Below are 20,270 nucleotides of genomic sequence, written 5' to 3'. Positions count from 1 at the left end.
AGTTATTTACCAAGACTATATCAATATATGGAGATTGATGGGTCGGAGTATATTCCTAACCCTAATCCGGGTCCTACTCACATTCCTAATCCTAGTATGAAACCATATTACCAAATATCTTTGGACTCCTCAATTTGTCCTATTTGACCAAACATAGACCCTTGATATCTTGGGCTATAGTCTTTCCAAAAACATGTATGACATGGCTAGTTCAAGATGTTAGATTATTTTTTATCTTTTATTTTATATCTAATTTATTTTTTCAAATATATTATTATTGTTATATAATTATTTTATCTAGAGTATAGTACAACAATCAAGTCAAATTGGCACAAAAATAACAAACAAGGGTACTGTAAAGTTATCAAAAATTTTGAAATGTGATGATATTATGGTGAGATGATATACATTCGGCTGAATCATGTATATTTACTGTTTGTTTGGTGATCGGTATTAAATGGTAAGAATAATTATGGAATGTTAATGTAATTTTAGTAAGAATATATCTTGATAAATTTAGTAATCATACTTATTCTTCTTTAATAAGCTTATTTTTTTCACAAAATTCATTCCTATGCATACCACTTAAACATGTGATATTAAGTAGTAATGAAAAATTGTGAAAAAAAATAATTTATTTATGATCAAACTTTCATTATCATGGTAATGACATGATACATAGTATAAAAATTTACACTACTAATTATTCCCATTACTACCAATTAGTACCATTAACCTAAGGGGCCGTTAGTGTATCAATTATAATAATCATTTATAATTTTAAAGTAATTAATTAGAAAAAATGACTAATTATATGAATTCTTTCTCATTATAAGATGATTTCATAAAAGCCCAATTGTAAAGTAATTATTATTATTTATACCCATATGGTTTCATATTACATAGTGAAGACTAAAGAAAAGTCTTTCCATAATTGACAATCCGACAGTGTTTATTTATAGATTATAATGCCGAATAGGAAGACGTACATTATGTCATTAATATACATGTTTTATTATTTATATATAAGAGCATTATTAGGATATATGGGAATTAAGTCCAAATTTGTGCATTGAGGTGCGCAAAAACATTAATCGAAGCTAGCGCAATCTTGTATCATAGAGTTTCACCGTTCTTCCATTCAGTGGTTGCAATGGCCTTGCATTTCTACTTGAACCCTGTCAAACCCATAAATATATACACTTTAATGAGAGCACTAAAACATACAATGAGACTGTTTGGTAAAATAATTTATATGACAATTTTAACTTATTTTTAAGTTATAAATAGATAGTTGTATGATAATTCATATAATACAGTCATATTAGTGTTTCGTAAATTATCTTGTTGAAAAAACTTGTTACAATGAATTAAGTAATTAACACTAAGTTGCTTTCAACATGTTTAAAACCAACTGAACAAATTAGTTAATAAAAACAGTTGGTTAAATTAACTACCAGCCATTTACTAAACGACCATAAAAAAATTCAAATTAATTAGTATAAGGAAAAAAAAAAGAAATTAATTCGACGTTGGAATTTAAACTCTTGTCACAATAATTAAAGAAGAATTCACCAACTTATAAATTGTCAATAAAACAAGTTATTTGGTTATACATATGATATAAGATTTTTGCAACATTATATCATACCAAAGATAGAGTTAGTTTAAGGCTGGACACTTACGTCATCAACAGCTCTCCGAAGTAGTTGCACCTGTTCTAGGGAAACAGTTTCAAGCTGTAAATAAAAGGATGTAAATCATGAGACCATTCAACATAAAAACTTTATTTGGTATTCGATTTTTTGGACAAATAGTTAAAAATTTAAGCCAATTAAAAATAGAATTTAGAAAATGAGTCCGAATAATTTAAATAATAAGGAGAAAAAGTAAACCATTTATATAAGTTCAAAAAAATTCAAAACTAAATTAATATTAATAGGAGTTATTCCTCAATTTTATAAAATAAAGAATATTTTTATCTTTCTTTGATTTTGGACAATTCAACATGGGTAACGAATTAATAAACACTTAAACACTCTTAGGGTTACGAACCAATTGGGATTAATAAACATCCAATTGAAGGTTCTTTAACAAGTAATAAGATTAAATGTTCAATTAAAAAGACCCAACAACAAATGGGCTCTGATACCATATTGTTTTGGTTAACCCAAGCAAGTAGAAGAAATAATTCATTTATAATCGAAAAAGAAGTTCAAATTAAAACCAATCAATAGTAGTAAGATTTATGTGTCAAGTGATCTATACTCTAATATCTCCAATGTAAAATACTCACAAGCGAAGTGTGTAACAAATGAACACTTTAACAATTAACAAGTTGACTAGTAACTCAAAAGAAAAAGTTGCTATCAGCCTATGACCAATTTCTTTGGAATAAAACTACAATTATTGGCTTTTAAAGCTGATAATTATAATAAATTTTATAGATTACCTATTATTTATATATCAAACATTGTATTAAGTTATAGATTATTGAAATTTACTTATATAAGTTTTTTAAAATGCCTAATGCTAATTTTTGAATATTTTATTTGGAATAATCATTTTTAATTCACTAAAAAAATTAAGTTTCCAACTAAAATCTCCGACTACTGTCAAACAGTCGGAATATGCCGACCAAAATACCGACTAAACACTTACAGTCGAAATTTCCGACTAAATTCCTACTAACTGGTAAATGGTAGGAAATTCCGACTGTTTACCTACTAATAAATTGGTTGGAAACGTTCCGACAGACGGAATAGTCGAAATTTGGTCAGTAATTTTGTAGTGGAAAAGTTGGTCGGAGGTTTGTCGATGATTAGTCGGAACATCGTTAATAATAAAATTTTCCGACTATATTCCGACAAAAAAGTAGTAGGAATTGAGTCGGAAGAAATAGCCGCCTTTTCTTGGTAAATACAGTCAAATTTCATGTTTGACTTTTCCGACCATTTACCGACTAACATTTAGTAGCAATTTAGTCGGAATCCTTAGCCGCGTTTTTCAGGTCAGATTTTGTTAATTTTGGGGTTTGACTTTTCCGACTAAATTCCTACTATTAATTAGTCAGAAACTAGTCGGAAAATTAAATTAATATGTCAATAACCACTTTTCTGAAAAGCCAAAAAAAATTTAATTTTTTAAAATTCCGACTAATCTGCAACCATTTATGTTGTCGGAATTTTTTGACTGAAGACTAGTAGGAGAATACTCGGAATATGCCGACAAAATTCCTACCAACTGATTTGGTCGGCATATTCCAACAAAATTCCTACCGCCTCTTTTTTAGTCGGAATTTCAACTAATATACCAACTAAAGCAAATTTCCGACTATTCTGAGCCGACTAAACAGAGTCAGTCGGAATTTAGTCGGTGTATCCCTATACCGACTAACTTCGGACTGTTTTGTCTAGTCGGAATTTTGTTGGTTTTTGTAGTGATTACTAGTTTGAAAAATATAATGATTTAAATTTCGGTGGTGGTTGGCTTTTGGAACAAACTAGTTCTTTTTATTCGCTTTTGGCTTGTTTGACCATATTTCTCGATAGTTGGGCTGGGGCGGCCAACAGGTAAAAGCTGATAGTTAACTTACTATGGTTTCAACGAACCAAAGCACAGGTTCAGAACAAGGAGGAGTGGTGAGTGAGCCGTTGTATGTATAATACTGGAAACGTTCCAATCTAACAGCAGATGGATCAATTGTACCTGCCATTACTCGTCTTGTTTCACTTGACATTTGTCTTAGTTTATCTTCAATCTGTTCCATTGTTTAGACTATATTATTATTCATATCAATTTGATTGATTAACAATTAGACAATTATGGAAATGGAAAATATATGGTAATTCGTGTTAAATTACCGAAGAAAGGAAAGGATCAGGTAACCCTAGCTTGTAAAAAAACCCAATAACTGCGGTTTGGTTGTCCTCGCTCATATGAACAAAGTGCGCTTCCAATGCATATCTAAAGGAGTTGCGCAAATACAATTACAGGTAAAACCAAATAACAAAAATTTAAAAAGCCCGGAAATATATGAAGCAAAAATATACCAAAAAGACTTGGCTTGAACTTCAATATATCACATAATATGTCAAAGCTTCTTTTTTTTATTAAACCGCCAAATTTTTATTACTCTATCAGTATATAATCAAAAAAACTACATCGATCAAACTCAAAAAAAAAAAGCCAAGAGGAGGGGATCTGGAGTCCGAGCCCTGCGAACCTCTTTGGCTTCGCTCATGTCTGCAATAGGCTTTTGATTTTATAATCCATAATAAAATCGAAACACAATATATGATGCATAAATCAACAACTCTAAAGCACTTCATATACTTCCTCTGATCTAAAAAGATAGTCATAAGTACAAATGAGAGAAAATCCAAAATGAGTAAAAATGGTAATTTTTGGGAAGAAAGTTAGGAAAATGTGCGATAAGATGAAAATATGAGTTGAATATGTGCGTGACAATTAGAGAAAGAGTGTGAAATATGGTTGTCGATTAGCAAGGGTAAAATAGAATGTCGCTCAGGGCCCCAAATTTTTCAGTGTCTAAAAAAATTAATTTTATGTATAATGTTGATATTAACTTGAATTAAATTTAATTACAATTTGCATTTTTTTCAGTAACGAGTTATTAGTGTTTTTTTTATAGAGTAGCTGATATATCAACAATAAAAAAAATGCTCCCTTTGTTTTCAAATGTTCTTTCCATTCACTTTTTTTCGTAGATTTCAAAACAAATTTTAAAATCAAATAATTTTAAATGTGAGTTTTTAAAAATTCTAAAAAGTTGATATTTAAAATGTATATATTGAGACGAATCTAATAAGATCGCACATTAATATGTTTATTCTTATAGATCGATGAGAAATCGTAGTTAAAATTTGACATTAAAATTCGTAAATTCTATTTGAGAAAAACATATGAAAATGGAGGAAGTATAAATTATATATTACGCCTTAAGTTTTTAAGAGTCTTTCTCATACTTTTGTCAGGGCCCAAAATAAACAAGACAGTCCTGTATGAATTACGGTATAAAATAAAAATCAGACAAATTTAATAACATACATTAAGAAAAAAATAGGACTAATTCTTTGAGTATCTTAAGATATACACTTAAGTACAATACCGTATGCCGTTAAGTACATGTTCGGAAGGAGAGTGCCAATGGACATTGTGTAGGAAATAATCAGTGTTATTGATTCGAATCTTGCTGTTATTCCTGTCATCCCATTCGAGCTGTATCAAGGATTGTAACAATTATTAGTAAATTATTTACAATTACGAATGATGATTATTTACCTAAAAACTCAGCCCACGGAGATTAACCTCCCTGGGTTGAGCTGAAATTATAATTAGGGTACGTGGAGCAAAAATACACATTAATTTTAAAGACTTTATTTATTTTCCGATTATATTTTAGAAGGCTACAAGTAAAACAAGTAATTAAACTAAGTTAAAGGTAATGTAAATTAATATCGACTGATATTTAATACCCTTTAAATTAGCCTTATGTAATTGGATACCTTGCATATGTCCATATATTCACCCCTAATTGTAATAAATTTTGTATGTTATAAAACTTTTTCTTCGTTAACCAAAAAAATATTTTCTTCTCTTGTTCTTGAGTGTTAATGAAAATATTTCTCTCGATTGTGATGCAATTAAATTAACTTGATTACCATTAGGAGCACATCAATGCAATTACGACACACATGGTTTGTGTCCATAATACTATGGACCCATTTGGTAAACGGTTATAAATGGTGGGAATGATAATGAAAAATTAGTGTAATTTAGGTAAACATATCTATTGACAAATTTAATAGTCATGCTTATTCTCCTTCAACCATCTCATTTTTTTCACAAAATTCATTCCAATGCATTATTATTTGAAAATGTGGTATTAGGTAATGAAAAATTGTAAATGTGATTATGATCAAATTTTTGTGATGCATATCATGAAAATTTACACTACAAATCATTCTCATTATCACTAACCATTACGACAATAAAACTACTATATGCTTCATATATGCAAGGGCTGAGCAAAGATTATGGAGACCCTATTTATTTTCAACTACTCTTGTGGGAGATCGTCTTTCCAAGAGACGATATCAAAAGAAAAAGCTCACAATTATTTTCTCTTTAATTTGTATTAATTGGGTTATTTAGCTCATATATCTATTACGTCTTTCGGAGAGACAATTTCTCATAACAAATTGTGATTTATTTTGCGGTATCTTTTAAAATGGAGCCCTTCATATATTAAAAGATATAATTTTTTACTTCTAAAAAAAAAAATTCAAGACAAAATATATTATAACACTACAATACATCAAATATAAAAAATATTTTTAAAAAATCACTTAAAAAGTATTGCCCTGAACCGATTTTTTAATAGCACCATTTAATAATTGAATTCAATCCCAATCGGGGAGCAATCCTAGGCAGTGAGCTACCTCGGATAGTGTAAGAACCGGCCCTGCATATATAGTCTTCGTTTCTTTTTAATAGTTACACTTTTTACTTTTACATACACAAGAGTTTTTTTTATTTTTTTTAAAAAGTATAGGTGTAAAATAAAAACTGAGATAATACATTTTTAAGATAAACCCAAAATTTCTCCAATAAAAATACACCAATAATCTAACATCTTTAAAATTTATCGTGAAAATTTAATTAAGAATTAGAATCACACTACTAAAACAAGGATCCTTAAGGTAAATGGAGTAATGCTAATTACCTCAATAGAATGGCCAGTATTTTTGAGTGTTGCTTCACCAGGCTGGTAAAATCTTGTGATTCTCTCCGATTCTGGTACTTTTTGTGGTAGCAAAGGAGACAAAAATATTGGTGACTGCCTTCTGCCTGTCTTACATTTTTCAAAATCTTCTTTTATGTTTCCCCAATTAAGTGGCCCTTTCTTGCTCAATAAATTGTAGTTGAATTCTGATTCATTCTCTAAAAACATACATAAATAAATAAATAAATAGTTTTGTTTGACTTATTTTTTAAGAACCAAATGCAAAAGCATAATAATTACTTTAAAATGAAATATCGATAAAAATCTTTATTGTTTATAAGTTATGATTATGGATTTTTGAAAAGTAGTGAAAGATAGTACTTACCAAAAATTAATGATAATTGAGACTGAATTTGCAAAAACGGATCGTTAGATTGTAGAAACATGCTTGTGATTGATTCTACCTCTGAAATCTTTATTTCAATTAGAATCAAGATTCTACCAACTCTACAATTCTATCTAAGATCTAAATTGCTCACTTGTTTATCGTAGATTAGAATCGTGATTTTAATAACTATAATTTGTACCGTTCGTACCAACTTATTCGATTTTTCTCGATCCTACCTCTCTATATAAGTCAATATAATTCTACATGTTTGATTATTCATAAATCATTATGGATACTTGACTTACCAAGTTCTTGTGCTACTATGGAAGTTGCGAGTGAACATATAAAGAGAAGTGAGAGCAATTGAATGGAGGTTAGGATTAATGATCTGTTCATTTTTCCTAATTGTTTATAGAATATGTTGATTTGGGTGAGTTCAAACTCTCCTTTTATAGAAGAGTTTTGGACTTGCATTGCTTGAGGGTAGATTTGATTTGTCAATCATTATAGATTTCACGCAAACTTTTATCTTAAATGTAACAAAAAATTTTGATTAAACGCTTGAGCTAATAATAATACATGCTCTCAAATATATTATATATTCTATTATATTTTCTCATATTAATACTTTTGAATTTTAATAGTTGCTACAGTTCTTATACAACAACTGTTCATCAACTGATCTTATTTGACATATATTTCTCCATTTATAATGTAGAAATATAGTCAAGTGAAATTTTGTTTAATTCGTCTTAATGCATATTTTCATATTATTATCTTTTTAGAATTTTTTATCCTTTGAATTAAGATATCAAAGATTAAAATTATGCATTGAATAGTGTGAAAAATGAAAATATAGTGACTATTAAAAACCAGAAGAAGTATATGTTTTTCATTGAAATCCTTTTATATTTCAAGCCACTACAACGTATAGTTGCTTTGTACATTCATCCACTTGCCTTATTTTCAGTACTGAATAACAGTTGCTAGCTCACAAACACACCCAATAATAAGTAATAGGGAGCACAATCTTGTCCTTGTGTACGCCATAAGTCCATAACTATTATAGGTTGATAATAATTTAGACGTATAGTGTTTAGCGCGGTCTCATAGATTTCGGGCTTTTTTTTTTTAATTTTATCTTAAAAATCCTAAGAAAAAAAAATAAAATTTTAGTTTATGATAAAAATTTCTCTATTTATTAAAATATTAATATTTGACTCTTTATTACTTGATTACTCTCGTGTAAAATATATTGTGACAAGCCACAAATCTCATGTAGTTGGTGATGGCTTGATCACTCAAGCAATTACACAAGATGTTGTGAGCCTTGATCAATGCAAGAAGGTGCTCGATCAAGGCAATGGACCAAGGAGAACGTGGCTCGTTCAAGGCAGCACACGAGCAGCAGACAGAAGGCTCCTGAAGAGCCGCTCGACAGGTCGAGCAAGTGTGGCTTGGTCGAGCAGTTTGTCAAGACCTGGACAGAATGTTCAGAGGGTTTGCTTGACAGGTCAAGCAGGGATGCTCGAGTAGAGCAACGTGCAACTCCTCGTCAGTACGCGTATTCTGTTTTTGTTGCGGAAATGTTTGGGCATTAAGCCATTGGTCCCAGAGCTTTTAATATGTGCTAGATTATATAAGGGAGCCTTAGAACATTACTAGGAGAGTGTGGAGAGGCAAATACACTAGAGAAACTAGGGCATTGGCCATTAGAGTGTTTTCTTTGTATTAGTGCCATTTGTGGAGTTTCACCTTTATGGGTTAAGAGTGAGCTCTTAACTATTGTAAGTTGAGTCATTAGTGTAATTGAGATTATATTAATGATAAGATACTTTATTTGAGGGGGACGTATCCGTTGATACCTCATAAACACATTGTTGTTTCTTGTTTGATTGTTTTTGTTTATGTTCTGTTTTTTCACTCATCTTTTACCTCTCATTCTACCATTGTTGGATTCGAGCCATTCTCTTTCAAAATAGTATATGTATGTTCCCTGTAATTGAAACAATAAATTAAATAAGTGTAAAATAGATATTTGGGGCTCCTGTTATAACTGGGCCATGTGTTGTAGACCACTTTGCAGATGCTAATCGACGGTCATGATCGTGTTAAGAAAATTAACTCATTCAAAAACTTTAGTTGATTGTAAATTGGAATACGCTCATTCATATATGACGCTAAATCCACTTGAAATATTGAGGAGTGCATGACATTTGAACATATGACCTTTCGGTATATGGATTAATACTATGCAATAAATCATCATCATTATTATATCCAGTATATTCCGCTCATTGACCATGTCAAGGAATCAACTTAACTAAAATCTTAAGTAGATGGTTGTTTGCAACGGCAAAATATGTAATATACGCAAAATTTTCGAGATAGGTTAAAAAATCTCTATAGTTTAGACTCTAAGAGGAAGAGAAAATTCATCCTTTTAATAATTTGAAAATCAAATTCAAAACTTTTTTCATAATCGTGATATAGTCGTCAACCACCAATTAATCCAAGCTTTTCAATTTCCAATCTTCTAGATGTATAGATATCGATAGTAAGATCAACTTGGAAATTAAATTTCCATCAAAATAAATACAGTTATGAATGAAAATCAATTGAAATAAACAAGCATTGATTGTTTGCAGATATGGATTTATAGCATTTTGAGCCATTCTCCTCGCATACTAGTCCAAATTTCATCCCACAAGCAATGTGTTTTCCGGCATATTTGAATTGGGTGTAAATATTTAAGAGAGAAAATAAAGTCAAACTAATAAATTGAAAGCAAATAAAAATATATTTAAAGTAGTTGAGATAGTTGTGAAGAAGGTAAAATGAAGATAAAATAAAAATAATAAAGAAAAAGAAGATGATTTCCCAAGATAATACATTCCTCCACCTTCCCCTCGAATAAATATTTATACCATAAAATTGAGAGCTTCCTTCATTTTTTATTACTTTGCAACCATTCTTCCACCTCTAAAACAATCAAATTTCACTAATTTCTTATTTATCAACTTCGTTTTCTTACTTTGATTTTTTTTACCCTTTAATATTTACACCCAATCCATACATCCTATAAGTCTAAATTCTCTCTAGAAATCTCAGTTGAAATATATGTCATTTTATTCAGATAAAATCTTGACTTTGATTTGCATTGCTCTCCTCTCTTAATCCACCCCTTCACTTAACCGAACACGTACTTAAAAGAAGTCTCAACTTTCTATATTCTTGAATTTCCTTAGATATAAAATTTGTAATTCTTATACAGATTGCAGTCACAAAATTATTTCTGAAATATAATTTTTGGGTTGCTATTATTTTTCTTCTTTCAAATCAATAAACTTGTTACCTACATGTTAAATTTGCGACTTACTAGAGTTTTCAATGGAAACTATCTTTTAAAATTCTAAGTTTTATAATATTATGGTTTGTGAAGTGATAAAAAACAGCAAAATATATCCTTTAAAAAGAATGTAACCAAAGAGATTGTATATTATAATAAATAAAATATAATAAAACATATGACGTCCCACATTAGTATGTTGATGATATAATATTTTTGCATTTCCCTTTAAGTTTTTACGTCATAAAAGTATGTTAAGATATTGATTATGTGCATTTTTAATTTGTCAAACCTTGACTTAGCATCAAATTTGATAGATGTATTTTTAGAGCTTATTGGTACGTTAAATCATAAATGTAAGAATTTATGACTTTAATAACGAACATGTGACGACAAACAAGAAACTTTTCAAATTATTATACCAATTTAATATCAAATCAGCTCAGATCAACTCAAATAAATCAAAAAGATTTAAATTAGACCAAATAAAACTATAAAATATCCGAATATTTCATGATATACCATTGAGTTTCTTTGAAATTCACCATATACCACATGAAATGTTTTAATTCACCATATACCATTGAGTTTACGTCCGTTAGCACAGAATACCATTAATGACAATTGCCGTCAGTGTGCCGTCAACACTTCCTTCCTCTAGGGTTCTCTCCATTGAATTCCTCCATTTCCCTCTCTCTCTCTCCTCATCGAGAAAGTACTAATTTCTCTTTAATTTCTGAATTTATCATCAAGAAAATTAAATTCAAGCTTCAAATTTTGAATTTTCAATTTTCGAATTTTGATTTGAGATTTTGAATCAATTTTTTGAATAGTGATAACAAATTCAATAGCCAAATGTCTTGTTCCCTCGTCCAATTGCTCTGCTCTTGCCATTTGCAACATAAATCAACCAGTTTTCCGATCTGAATCTTAATTAATAATTGAGGATTGGATTTTGCCAACTCTATCAACACAATAATTGCCTCCCGAGCAGTAGATTTTTGAGAAGCATTCAAAGCGTCAGGTAAAATGTTCATCATCGCAGGCAAGAGGTCCCAAAACGAATCTTTATCACCAGAATTTTTAATACACTGGATGAAATTATTCGCGCCATACATCGCCGCAATTTTAACTTCAAAACTTATAGAATTTGCAAGACAATTCAAGAAAACGCTATGAATATCCTTAATGTAAGGAATTAAAGTATAGCCGATTGATTCAGACAATTGAGCAATTATCAAGAAAGAACTCTCCTGCAAATTAACATCATCAGAAGAAACACAATTGAATAAAAAGGAAGAATCTCAGGCCAACCATTATGGGGAACGATTGTGAAAGCTTGAATTTAATTTTCTTGATGATAAATTCAGAAATTAAAGAGAAATTAGTACCTTCTCGATGAGGAGAGAGAGAGGGAAATGGAGGAATTCAATGGAGAGAACCCTAGAGGAAGGAAGTGTTGACGGCACACTGACGACAATTGTCATTAATGGTATTTTGTACTAACGGACGTAAACTCAATGGTATATGGTGAATTAAAACATTTCATGTGGTATATGGTGAATTTCAAAGAAACTCAGTGGTATATCATGAAATATCCGTAAAATATCAAATCAGAATATCAGATCAAACTAAATCAAATTTCGATAAATTCAAAGCTTATTTAATCCTATGAGAACAAAGTCTTTATCCTGATTGAGTAATGGTTGTCTCATGTAATAACGTAGGTGAAAGGATGGAAATGGTGGAGTTAGGTAGACTCCATTTGTTTGATCGAGTAACGAACAAGCAAAATGATAGCCATGGCATCTAAAATTTGTAAATTTAAAGCATTTCCATCCACTTTCAAAATATTGAATTGATGTCCAAAGTGGCATTCATATGACTGAGCCACCAACTTTGGACTACTTTTCATTTTCAATTTCCATCTATCCCTCAATTTCTCTTTTTTCTATTAGCCTAAAAAGCCGTACTCCACTAATTTTCTAGGGCCATAAAAAAGTTTCATACAATGATTAAATGTATAAAAACATTTACTAATAATAAAATCGAAAATATCTTCAAATTGTAACCATTCTTTTTAAGGTGTTGTTGCTCAATAACTTAGCCCTCAAGGAAAGCCCGTCACATCGGTGAAAACAAAAGCCTCAAAATTTCAACGACTAAGCTAGCCCATAATTCTATAACGTAGGTTCCCTCTCAGAGGAAAAGGTAAAGGCAAATTTTCAAATATTGCCCAAAGGCCATAAGGTTCAAATTCACCAAAATATCTCGCTATTAGTAAATTAGTAGTAAATCATAGGGCTCGCTTTCCTACTGAATCGCTTTTGCTTTCTTTTTCTCTAGCTACTAAGATGTTTCAGTTCGTTAAGTTGTCCATTGCCTGCAACATTTCCCACACATTTTTCAAATTTCGCATACGATGATAGATAAAAGAAGGGGACACAAGATCTTCATTTACTAATACTTCTATTAATCAACTAGCAACAAACTCGGTGTACATTCGTGACAGTATCATCTAAGCCATCCATGAAGCTTCTCTCTCTCTATATATATATGCCTAACCAAGAAGGGAAGGAAAACGAAAAACTTTACACGATCATCAATGAAGAAAGCCCAATGAAATAGATGGGTGACGCCTTGACAGCATGAGGGAAAAAGGAAGAGGGAACGGTATCATATCGACTATAATTTGCTTTACAGTAAGTATGTTAGTATCAACACTATTATGTCGAGAGAGCCAGTTCCGCCCACGCTAAAGAAGATGATCTGAGCTCAGCTGACAGAGAAAGATCAATGCGGCTCTCCAGCAATGTGCACAAGTCGTGCATCAATGGTCGCTTGATGGGTTCGGGATTTAGGCAAAGACTTGCCGCCTCACAAACGGCTTTGAGGTCCTCATGTTCGAAATGCTTCAGTTGTTTGTCGACTATATTAGGCATTAGTTCAGCTACCTCGAGGTACTCTCTAGCCTGAAACACGAAACTCGGTATTACTAAAAGAAAGTTCATTTCAACCAGATAATTTTATTAGTCATAAACTATGTTACTTAGACTCGGGTACTGATGTTGGATATTAGTCCGTGTCCAAGTGTCGAATACGTCAAAATATTCAACTCTATGCATAAATGAAGCGTCTAAGTGTCATACCAATGTTCGAGGATCAAGGATCAAATACGGGTACGTGAAGCAAAATAAAGAGTCCGAGTAACATAGGTCATAAATCATAATTGTTGTGATATAAAGCTTCAAAAAATGGTCGGAATCATACCCAGTCTACCAAGCTTCCGGTTTCTTTGCAGAAGGGTGGTCTGCCACTGACGATCTCAAGTAAGAGTACTCCGAATGCATACACGTTACCCTTTAAGTCTAGATGGCGAGCTTCAATAGAACGCGGCAGAACACATATAGAACCACTGCCATCTATGGCAGATGAATTCTTCTCCGATCTTGCGATGATAGTCTTCCAGCTTTCAAAATCAACCAGCTAAAAGGAGTTTAAGATCTTCGATTAATTAGGTTCAAAAATGTAACATCCCCAGCCAGAAAAACTTTTAAGTGTGCAAAGTTAGCAACATATGGAAAAAGGCTACCTTGGGTGAAAAATCTTCAGTAAGATATACGGCATTTGAATTCAACTCGGATATAGTAAAAGGAGGGTCAAGTTCCGTATGAAGATATCTCAATCCACGGGCAATGCCAATTATGATTTTCATACGCCGTGTCCACGATAACTGGCAGCCCTCTCCATCGGCAAACATGGCTACAATGACAAACATAGAATTAATATGGTTTCCACTTCACTGAGTAGAGCCAGTGCAACATAATTTGCTTTCTAATTTGCTTTTCGAATTAGCAATTTGCTCAAAATGGCTCAAAAACAGCCCAAAACCAACCACCATTCACTTTTTTCGATTAGCCATTCGTAGAGGTGTGTTCAAAACAGACCCATGACTCAAATATTTACCCGACATTGGAACATAACCCGACTTAACCTGACTTCAAGATGAATTTAAAATAATGTAAAAATCAATATGGAGAAAAGACTCAATTTTGAGGCGACCCGTAACACTTGACCCGAAATTGACCCGTACCCGAGTGAACAATGCTAGTCATTCACAAGGATATTAGCGAATTATGTGACACTGAGTAGAGCAAGCACAAAGCAACGGGCAAAAAGTGAACTCCACTTACAATGCAAGTGCTCATACAATGTTCCATTAGATGCATACTCCAAAACAAGCATCCTTGTAAAAGGAGGACTCTCTCGACAATAGCCCAACAGTTTAGCCGCATTCTCATGATTTAGTCTCGCTAAATCTGCCACCTGATCAGTATAGGAAGTAAGAATCGGAACTAATATCTCAAAATTTCCAATAAGTCCGAGAAAACAGAATAATAATTATATACCTCTTTCTGGAAATACAGCTCGTAATAGCCAGTCCATTGCTCTTCTTTGATGCAAAAGGAAATCACAGCAATCTCGGATCCACCTTTCATTGTGCCTTTGTAAACCATACTATCGGAGGACGATCCTATAATATTACTAAAATCTTCACAAGCCACTTCAAGCTCTTGTCGGTTGAATTTTACTATATCTTTCAACAGCTCAGAATCTGTTATAAGATTATGAAAGAGCAAAAAAATCTAAATCATCTTGTTCACGAAACCGCAAGGCACGCGTAGTAGCGAAGGTAAAAGATTTACCGATGGAAACAGCCAAGCGTTCTTTGTCACTTCCGGATTTCTTCCAAGGGATAATCATAGATGATTTACTGTTGAATCTTTTATAAGTGGTGATTAGGGCGGTAAGTATGAGGAGACCCACCAGGGTCCCGGTCACAATTTCTAAAGCCAGCAACCAAGTAGGTCTTGATGGTTTCTGATGATCAGCTTGATTCTCGGAAGGCTTATGCTTTGCACCCACATTAACATGTGGATGTGTTTTATCAGTAGTTGAAGCTCCTGAGACAATTACAAACTGAATTTAAGGCTCTTATTGAGACATTTATATAAACGAATGCATATTTGATTGGCTTCCCGAATTCCACGTACCAAGGATTAATCGGAAACAACCTTTTTGTTATCACTAACAAAGAATAAGGTTGTGTAAGTCCGGCTCCCTCAAACTCTGCCTAAGTAGGAGTCGCTTAGTGACATTGGGATAATGGGAATGGAATGGTAGTTGTAGCTTCTCGAATAAGAAGGTCTACGCTTAAACATTTAAAGGTATTCCCTCCAAATTTCAAGACATAAAAATTGTGAGGTCTACACTTATTTCCATTGTCATTGCTTTACTTCCTTGGAGCAAAGGAAAGCATAGGAAATAGTATGATTTTTCAAAAACATTTTGAATGAGACGGTCTCACCGCCAGACATGTCTTATTCTTCGTTATATAGCCCAATAATAGAAACTTTTAGTTTATGAGCTTATTGTTTTAAGGTCCTCTCACCGTGACAAGGTCTCGTAAAAGACGGGCTGTTGATTTTTTAAGGTTGAAAAAATATAACGTGATAAGTTTTCAATCTAACATGTCCATACCACATTGTGCTACAGAGCGCTGTTTTGAATCCTTATCTTGAAGACAGTTCCCCTGAAAACTTGAACTGCAGACGATGCACAAAGTTGTAACACTTGTTTCAATGAAATAAAGAATTTTTTGTGGGGAGGTAAAGAGACTATCAGTACTAGACCAACCTCGGCAGATGTAGCAAGCATTTAGGTATGCTCCCAACAAAGAAATTAAATGAGAAATCAGCAACTTTTAGCTGAGGTGAGCCACAAAAGCCAGCAGGTTTCCGATTGGATGCATACCTGAAAATCCCAAAGCAGGATGAAAACACCGCCATGAACACTAAGCATAGATTGAAAGCAAGTAGTGGTCCTAGATTTATAGACACATGTTATGGTGCCGTCACAAGTTAAAGTGTCTAAAAAAGGAAATGAGATATACGAAGAAGATTCTCCGTCTCCACCTTATCAGCTGCACAGTTCTCTGCAGTCTTCCATAATTTTCTCCCAACCGACATTTTCCAATAGAAGTGGTAGTAACCCCCCCCCCCCCCCCCCCCCCCCATCTCCCAATTCACAATTCCAAAACAGATTATCTAATTTTACTGTCACAAGTCACAACTATTGGTGCCGATCCATAATGTTTTCTTCAATCGGCCTATGATATTCGTAATCTATGTTAATCGAACTCTTCATTTTGCTTCACGTATCCGTGTCCGATCCTTGATGCTCGGACATTGGTATGACACTTAGACGTTTCATTTAGGCGTAAAATTGAATATTTAGACGTATCTGACAATTGGACACGTACCAGCATCCGACAGCACCCGAGTCCAAGTAACATAGTTTGTAACTAGTACTAGTGGAAAGCCTCTCAAACAATTCATAGAGCTTCCAAATCCTAGCAAAGAGATCTGCGAGGCTCATATATTTCTACTCCTTCTTCTTGGAAAACTATACAACTACCAAAAGAGTTCAAGCTACTTGGAGAAAAGACTAGTCCATAGATTCAAGGGAAGTCTCTATCATTTCCTAAGAGGCTAGGACTACATTACCGTGTAGTAGGTTACATTGCTACATGAACATAAGAAAGAACATTATAGCTTGTATAAGACTTCATGCTCATAATATCAACAAAAACCTTGCTCTCACATCGTAAATAACTCGCAATCAGCCAATAATGTCATAGGTTTCGTAGTCTGAAAAATACCGAGTACAAGTCTGTGTCTCGCGTTTGATGAAATTTCAAAGCAAAACATTTAATTTAATTGGAGGATAAGCCATAGATTTCTCTAGAAACTAACAGTATACAGCCTAGAATTTGCAATTCAAACTATGCTTACATTCCATGCATATTCTCAGTAAAATCGGCGGTACCAACACCAGGTACAGATCCTTGGAGCTTATTTCGGTCCAAGTAAAGCTCCTGAATATTTTTTAAATTTCCAAGCTCAGGAGGTATCGATCCCGTCAACCCATTAGACTGAAGGTTCCTACAAACAAAAGGGCAAACTAAGAAACTAATTTAAGAAAAGCATAAGAAACTAATACAACCAATTACACCAAATGATTTCATACATTTTCACAAGGCTATTTAAATTCCCCATTTCATGTGGAATTGGCCCAGATAGATGATTTGCTCCAAGATCCAAAACCTTGAGATTCTTCAATTTCCCAATTTCTTTAGGAATAATCCCAATCAAATTATTCCCATGAAGGTGTCTGAAATTAATAGAAAAAGCATCATTTTAAGCCTAACCTAAAAACAAAAACAAAAAAAACACCCTAATGAATGAAAGATCAACATACAATTCCTGCAAATTTGACAGTAGACTCAATTCAGGAGCAACAAATCCCTTCACATATGATCCAGAAATGTTCCTAAAGAACAAAATAGACCAAAACACATAACCATAAGATATAAAAAGGGCTTGGAAATGACTAATGACTTCAAATTTAGTAAAAAATTATGCATAATTTATCAATAAGGATAATTTTCTTACAGCTTAACAACATGATCTTTAGCCATTGAACAGATAACTCCATGCCATCCACAAGGAGTGGAATCTAAACCATTCCAATTAGACATAACCAGATATGGGTCATCATAAATGGCTTCTTTAAAGGCAGTAAGAGCCCAAACTGCAACCCCAGAAAGGCAAAAACAGGAATCAGGGCAAAAATAATACTATGGGAACTCCAACAAATTCCTAAATAAAGCAAGAAATGGTTCTAAATCTTGGTAATAATGATCAAATCACAGAACAAAAATAAACTACAAACTAAATCAAGATCTAAGACAAAACATACCTTCAACAGATACAAAAGAGTAACATTTAACAGTGAATACTCCTAAAATGGCAAATTGAAACAAAACCCAAGTTAACGTTCTCATTTTCTTGCAAAAAGAGTTACACACTGCTTTTTGTGGTAAGGAATTTTGTTGAAAAATACCCACCAATTAAAGAATTCATTCACTTGGGAAAATTGAAAATACCCACATTTAATTTTAAAAATGAAGCAAAAAGAAAGAACAGGAGGAATTTTCACTAATTTGAAGTGGGATTTTCAAGAAATACAAAAAAGATCACAAAGTTCAAAGCTTTAGTTACTGAAACTGCTATTCTAACAAAATGGTTGGAAGAAGTAACAAAGAAAGAGGAAAAAACAATCAAATAATGGACCAAAATGGAAGGAGTGGAAGTTAAAAAAAGTGTTAGGAACAAAAAAGAGCAGAAATTGAACAGGCTTAGATTCAAAGTGAGGTTTAGCTAGGTAAGATAGAATATAGGTAAAGACTGACTGATGAAAAAAACATAAAGGGTCACATTAACCATTAAGAATAGGGATTTTGTTCTGAAATGGAAATATGGAAGTATTTGGAAAAACTCATTGAATTTTTTTTACAAAAATTAAGCCGGCTAAAAAGAGAAAGACAATACGAATCAAACTTAAATTTTTCAAGAAAATTCAAAAAAGTGATATATAGTCTAATTGAGATAAGACGACTAGATTTTCGTTAATGGAGTAGCCCATTGAATGGGAATTGGAATTATTAGTTTATTACGCAAAAACTTTAAATGGGAAAATTATAATAGAAATTATCAAGAGTTAATCTTATATGAGGCACGTTTTAATGATGGAAATTACACAAAAAGGTGATATATGCTCTAATTGAGATAAGATTGTATTCTCATAATATGTATAAAGTGAGCTATTTAACTCATATGGGGCGTGTCTCTCAATTAAACCATGTCATACCATCATTTGTGAATAATAAATTGACAAAATGCTAATTTGAATGATGAATATATGATAATAATTGAATATAAGATGTTAAGTTTATCTACTTCTGACCTTTTATTTTGATTTTGTTAAAATATGTCAAAAGTTGGTAGTACTACTTCCATATTTGAAAGTAATTAAAGAATGAAACAAAGTAATTTCTTGTTTGGGTAATAATTAACAAAAATCTATTTTTGGGAAAAATTAGAAAGTTGGTATACCTATTATCGGAAAATTTTGAATTATTTGGTAAATTTAATTTTAATACTTGTAAAAATAATGTTACTATAGGGATTAAAAATATTTATAATCATATACTTAATATTTTTTTTACTTAAAATTAAGTACTTAGAATTTAAAATAGTTAAATAATTAGTTCGCATTGACCCATTAAGTTAAAAATACAAAAAAACATAAACATTTAAAGATATAAATACCTAAAATTTATCATAGATCCTGATTCGATATGATCATGTCACTAATATATATTAGTAAAAAAAGGTGTTCGATATCCAATTAAAAAACAAGTGTACTATTAATCAACAAAACACAAATCTAGCATCAATTAAAAAATCCCTAGAATAGTAGATTGCCTTAGGGTGGAGTGTGCTTTCTCTTCAATCGTCTCCAACTGTGCCACGGTGAAACATGATGTAGAATTTTCATCTTTCTTATTCCCTCCTTTCCTATGGGAGTGGATAACTTTGCGATCAATGGATGCCAAATTTGTTGTTGGTTCAATAAAGTCTTCATCTTGATTTTTCATACCCTTAAATTGTTATTGTTAGTTTTGTCGATTCTCTTGCCATTATATCCTCCAAAAAGATTATAAAGCAAACAATAAATAGTGCGAATGGCAGAGGAGTGACAAGAAAACGAATCACAAAGAGAACAATAATTAAATAGTAATCAACAATAAAGAGAGAAAAACGCAAAGATTTGTCGGTGTGATACCTACGTCCACTATACCCAAGAATAATCTTTACTTT

The 20,270-nt window shown here is 32.2% G+C and overlaps 2 protein-coding genes across 2 annotated transcripts; both read right to left on the bottom strand.

Moving 5' to 3' along the window:
• Positions 1-850: 850 nt before the first annotated feature.
• LOC130804840 (bifunctional monodehydroascorbate reductase and carbonic anhydrase nectarin-3-like) lies at positions 851-7,572 on the bottom strand. The gene is made up of 7 exons (XM_057669457.1): positions 7,442-7,572; positions 6,749-6,966; positions 5,132-5,241; positions 3,864-3,966; positions 3,596-3,760; positions 1,686-1,739; positions 851-1,178 (listed from the first exon to the last, which is right to left on the bottom strand). Exons 1-7 carry the CDS (start codon positions 7,530-7,532, stop codon positions 1,101-1,103), a joined length of 819 nt encoding a protein of 272 aa, XP_057525440.1. The 5' UTR covers positions 7,533-7,572; the 3' UTR covers positions 851-1,100.
• Positions 7,573-12,937: 5,365 nt separating this feature from the next.
• LOC130804839 (probable LRR receptor-like serine/threonine-protein kinase At1g63430) lies at positions 12,938-18,867 on the bottom strand. Its single transcript, XM_057669456.1, has 13 exons — positions 18,307-18,867; positions 18,000-18,138; positions 17,806-17,877; positions 17,575-17,718; positions 17,340-17,489; positions 16,183-16,299; positions 16,027-16,091; positions 15,192-15,449; positions 14,895-15,100; positions 14,679-14,811; positions 14,078-14,247; positions 13,756-13,971; positions 12,938-13,457 (listed from the first exon to the last, which is right to left on the bottom strand). Exons 1-13 carry the CDS (start codon positions 18,389-18,391, stop codon positions 13,212-13,214), a joined length of 2,001 nt encoding a protein of 666 aa, XP_057525439.1. The 5' UTR covers positions 18,392-18,867; the 3' UTR covers positions 12,938-13,211.
• Positions 18,868-20,270: the final 1,403 nt, after the last annotated feature.

The sequence above is a fragment of the Amaranthus tricolor genome, chromosome 17 (assembly GCF_026212465.1).
Source record: "Amaranthus tricolor cultivar Red isolate AtriRed21 chromosome 17, ASM2621246v1, whole genome shotgun sequence".
In the NCBI taxonomy this organism is placed as follows: Eukaryota; Viridiplantae; Streptophyta; class Magnoliopsida; order Caryophyllales; family Amaranthaceae; genus Amaranthus; species Amaranthus tricolor.
The sequence above is the reverse complement of the archived record's forward strand: the minus strand, read 5'-3'. Positions and strand labels throughout refer to the sequence as shown.

What these genes read in the sequence shown, in the direction of transcription:
- LOC130804840 (XM_057669457.1), bottom strand. Translation starts at nt 7,532, where the DNA reads ATGAACAGATCATTAATCCTAACCTCCATTCAATTGCTCTCACTTCTC. An exon ending in CATAGTAGCACAAGAACTTG is followed by an intron (nt 6,967 to 7,441) that starts GTAAGTCAAGTA and finishes GTATGTTTTTAG; the next exon opens with AGAATGAATCAGAATTCAAC. An exon ending in CTGATCCTTTCCTTTCTTCG is followed by an intron (nt 3,761 to 3,863) that starts GTAATTTAACAC and finishes ACAATGGAACAG; the next exon opens with ATTGAAGATAAACTAAGACA.
- LOC130804839 (XM_057669456.1), bottom strand. Translation starts at nt 18,391, where the DNA reads ATGAGAACGTTAACTTGGGTTTTGTTTCAATTTGCCATTTTAGGAGTA. An exon ending in CTCTTTTGTATCTGTTGAAG is followed by an intron (nt 18,139 to 18,306) that starts GTATGTTTTGTC and finishes CTGGGGTTGCAG; the next exon opens with TTTGGGCTCTTACTGCCTTT. An exon ending in ACTGAGAATATGCATGGAAT is followed by an intron (nt 16,300 to 17,339) that starts GTAAGCATAGTT and finishes TGGGATTTTCAG; the next exon opens with GTATGCATCCAATCGGAAAC.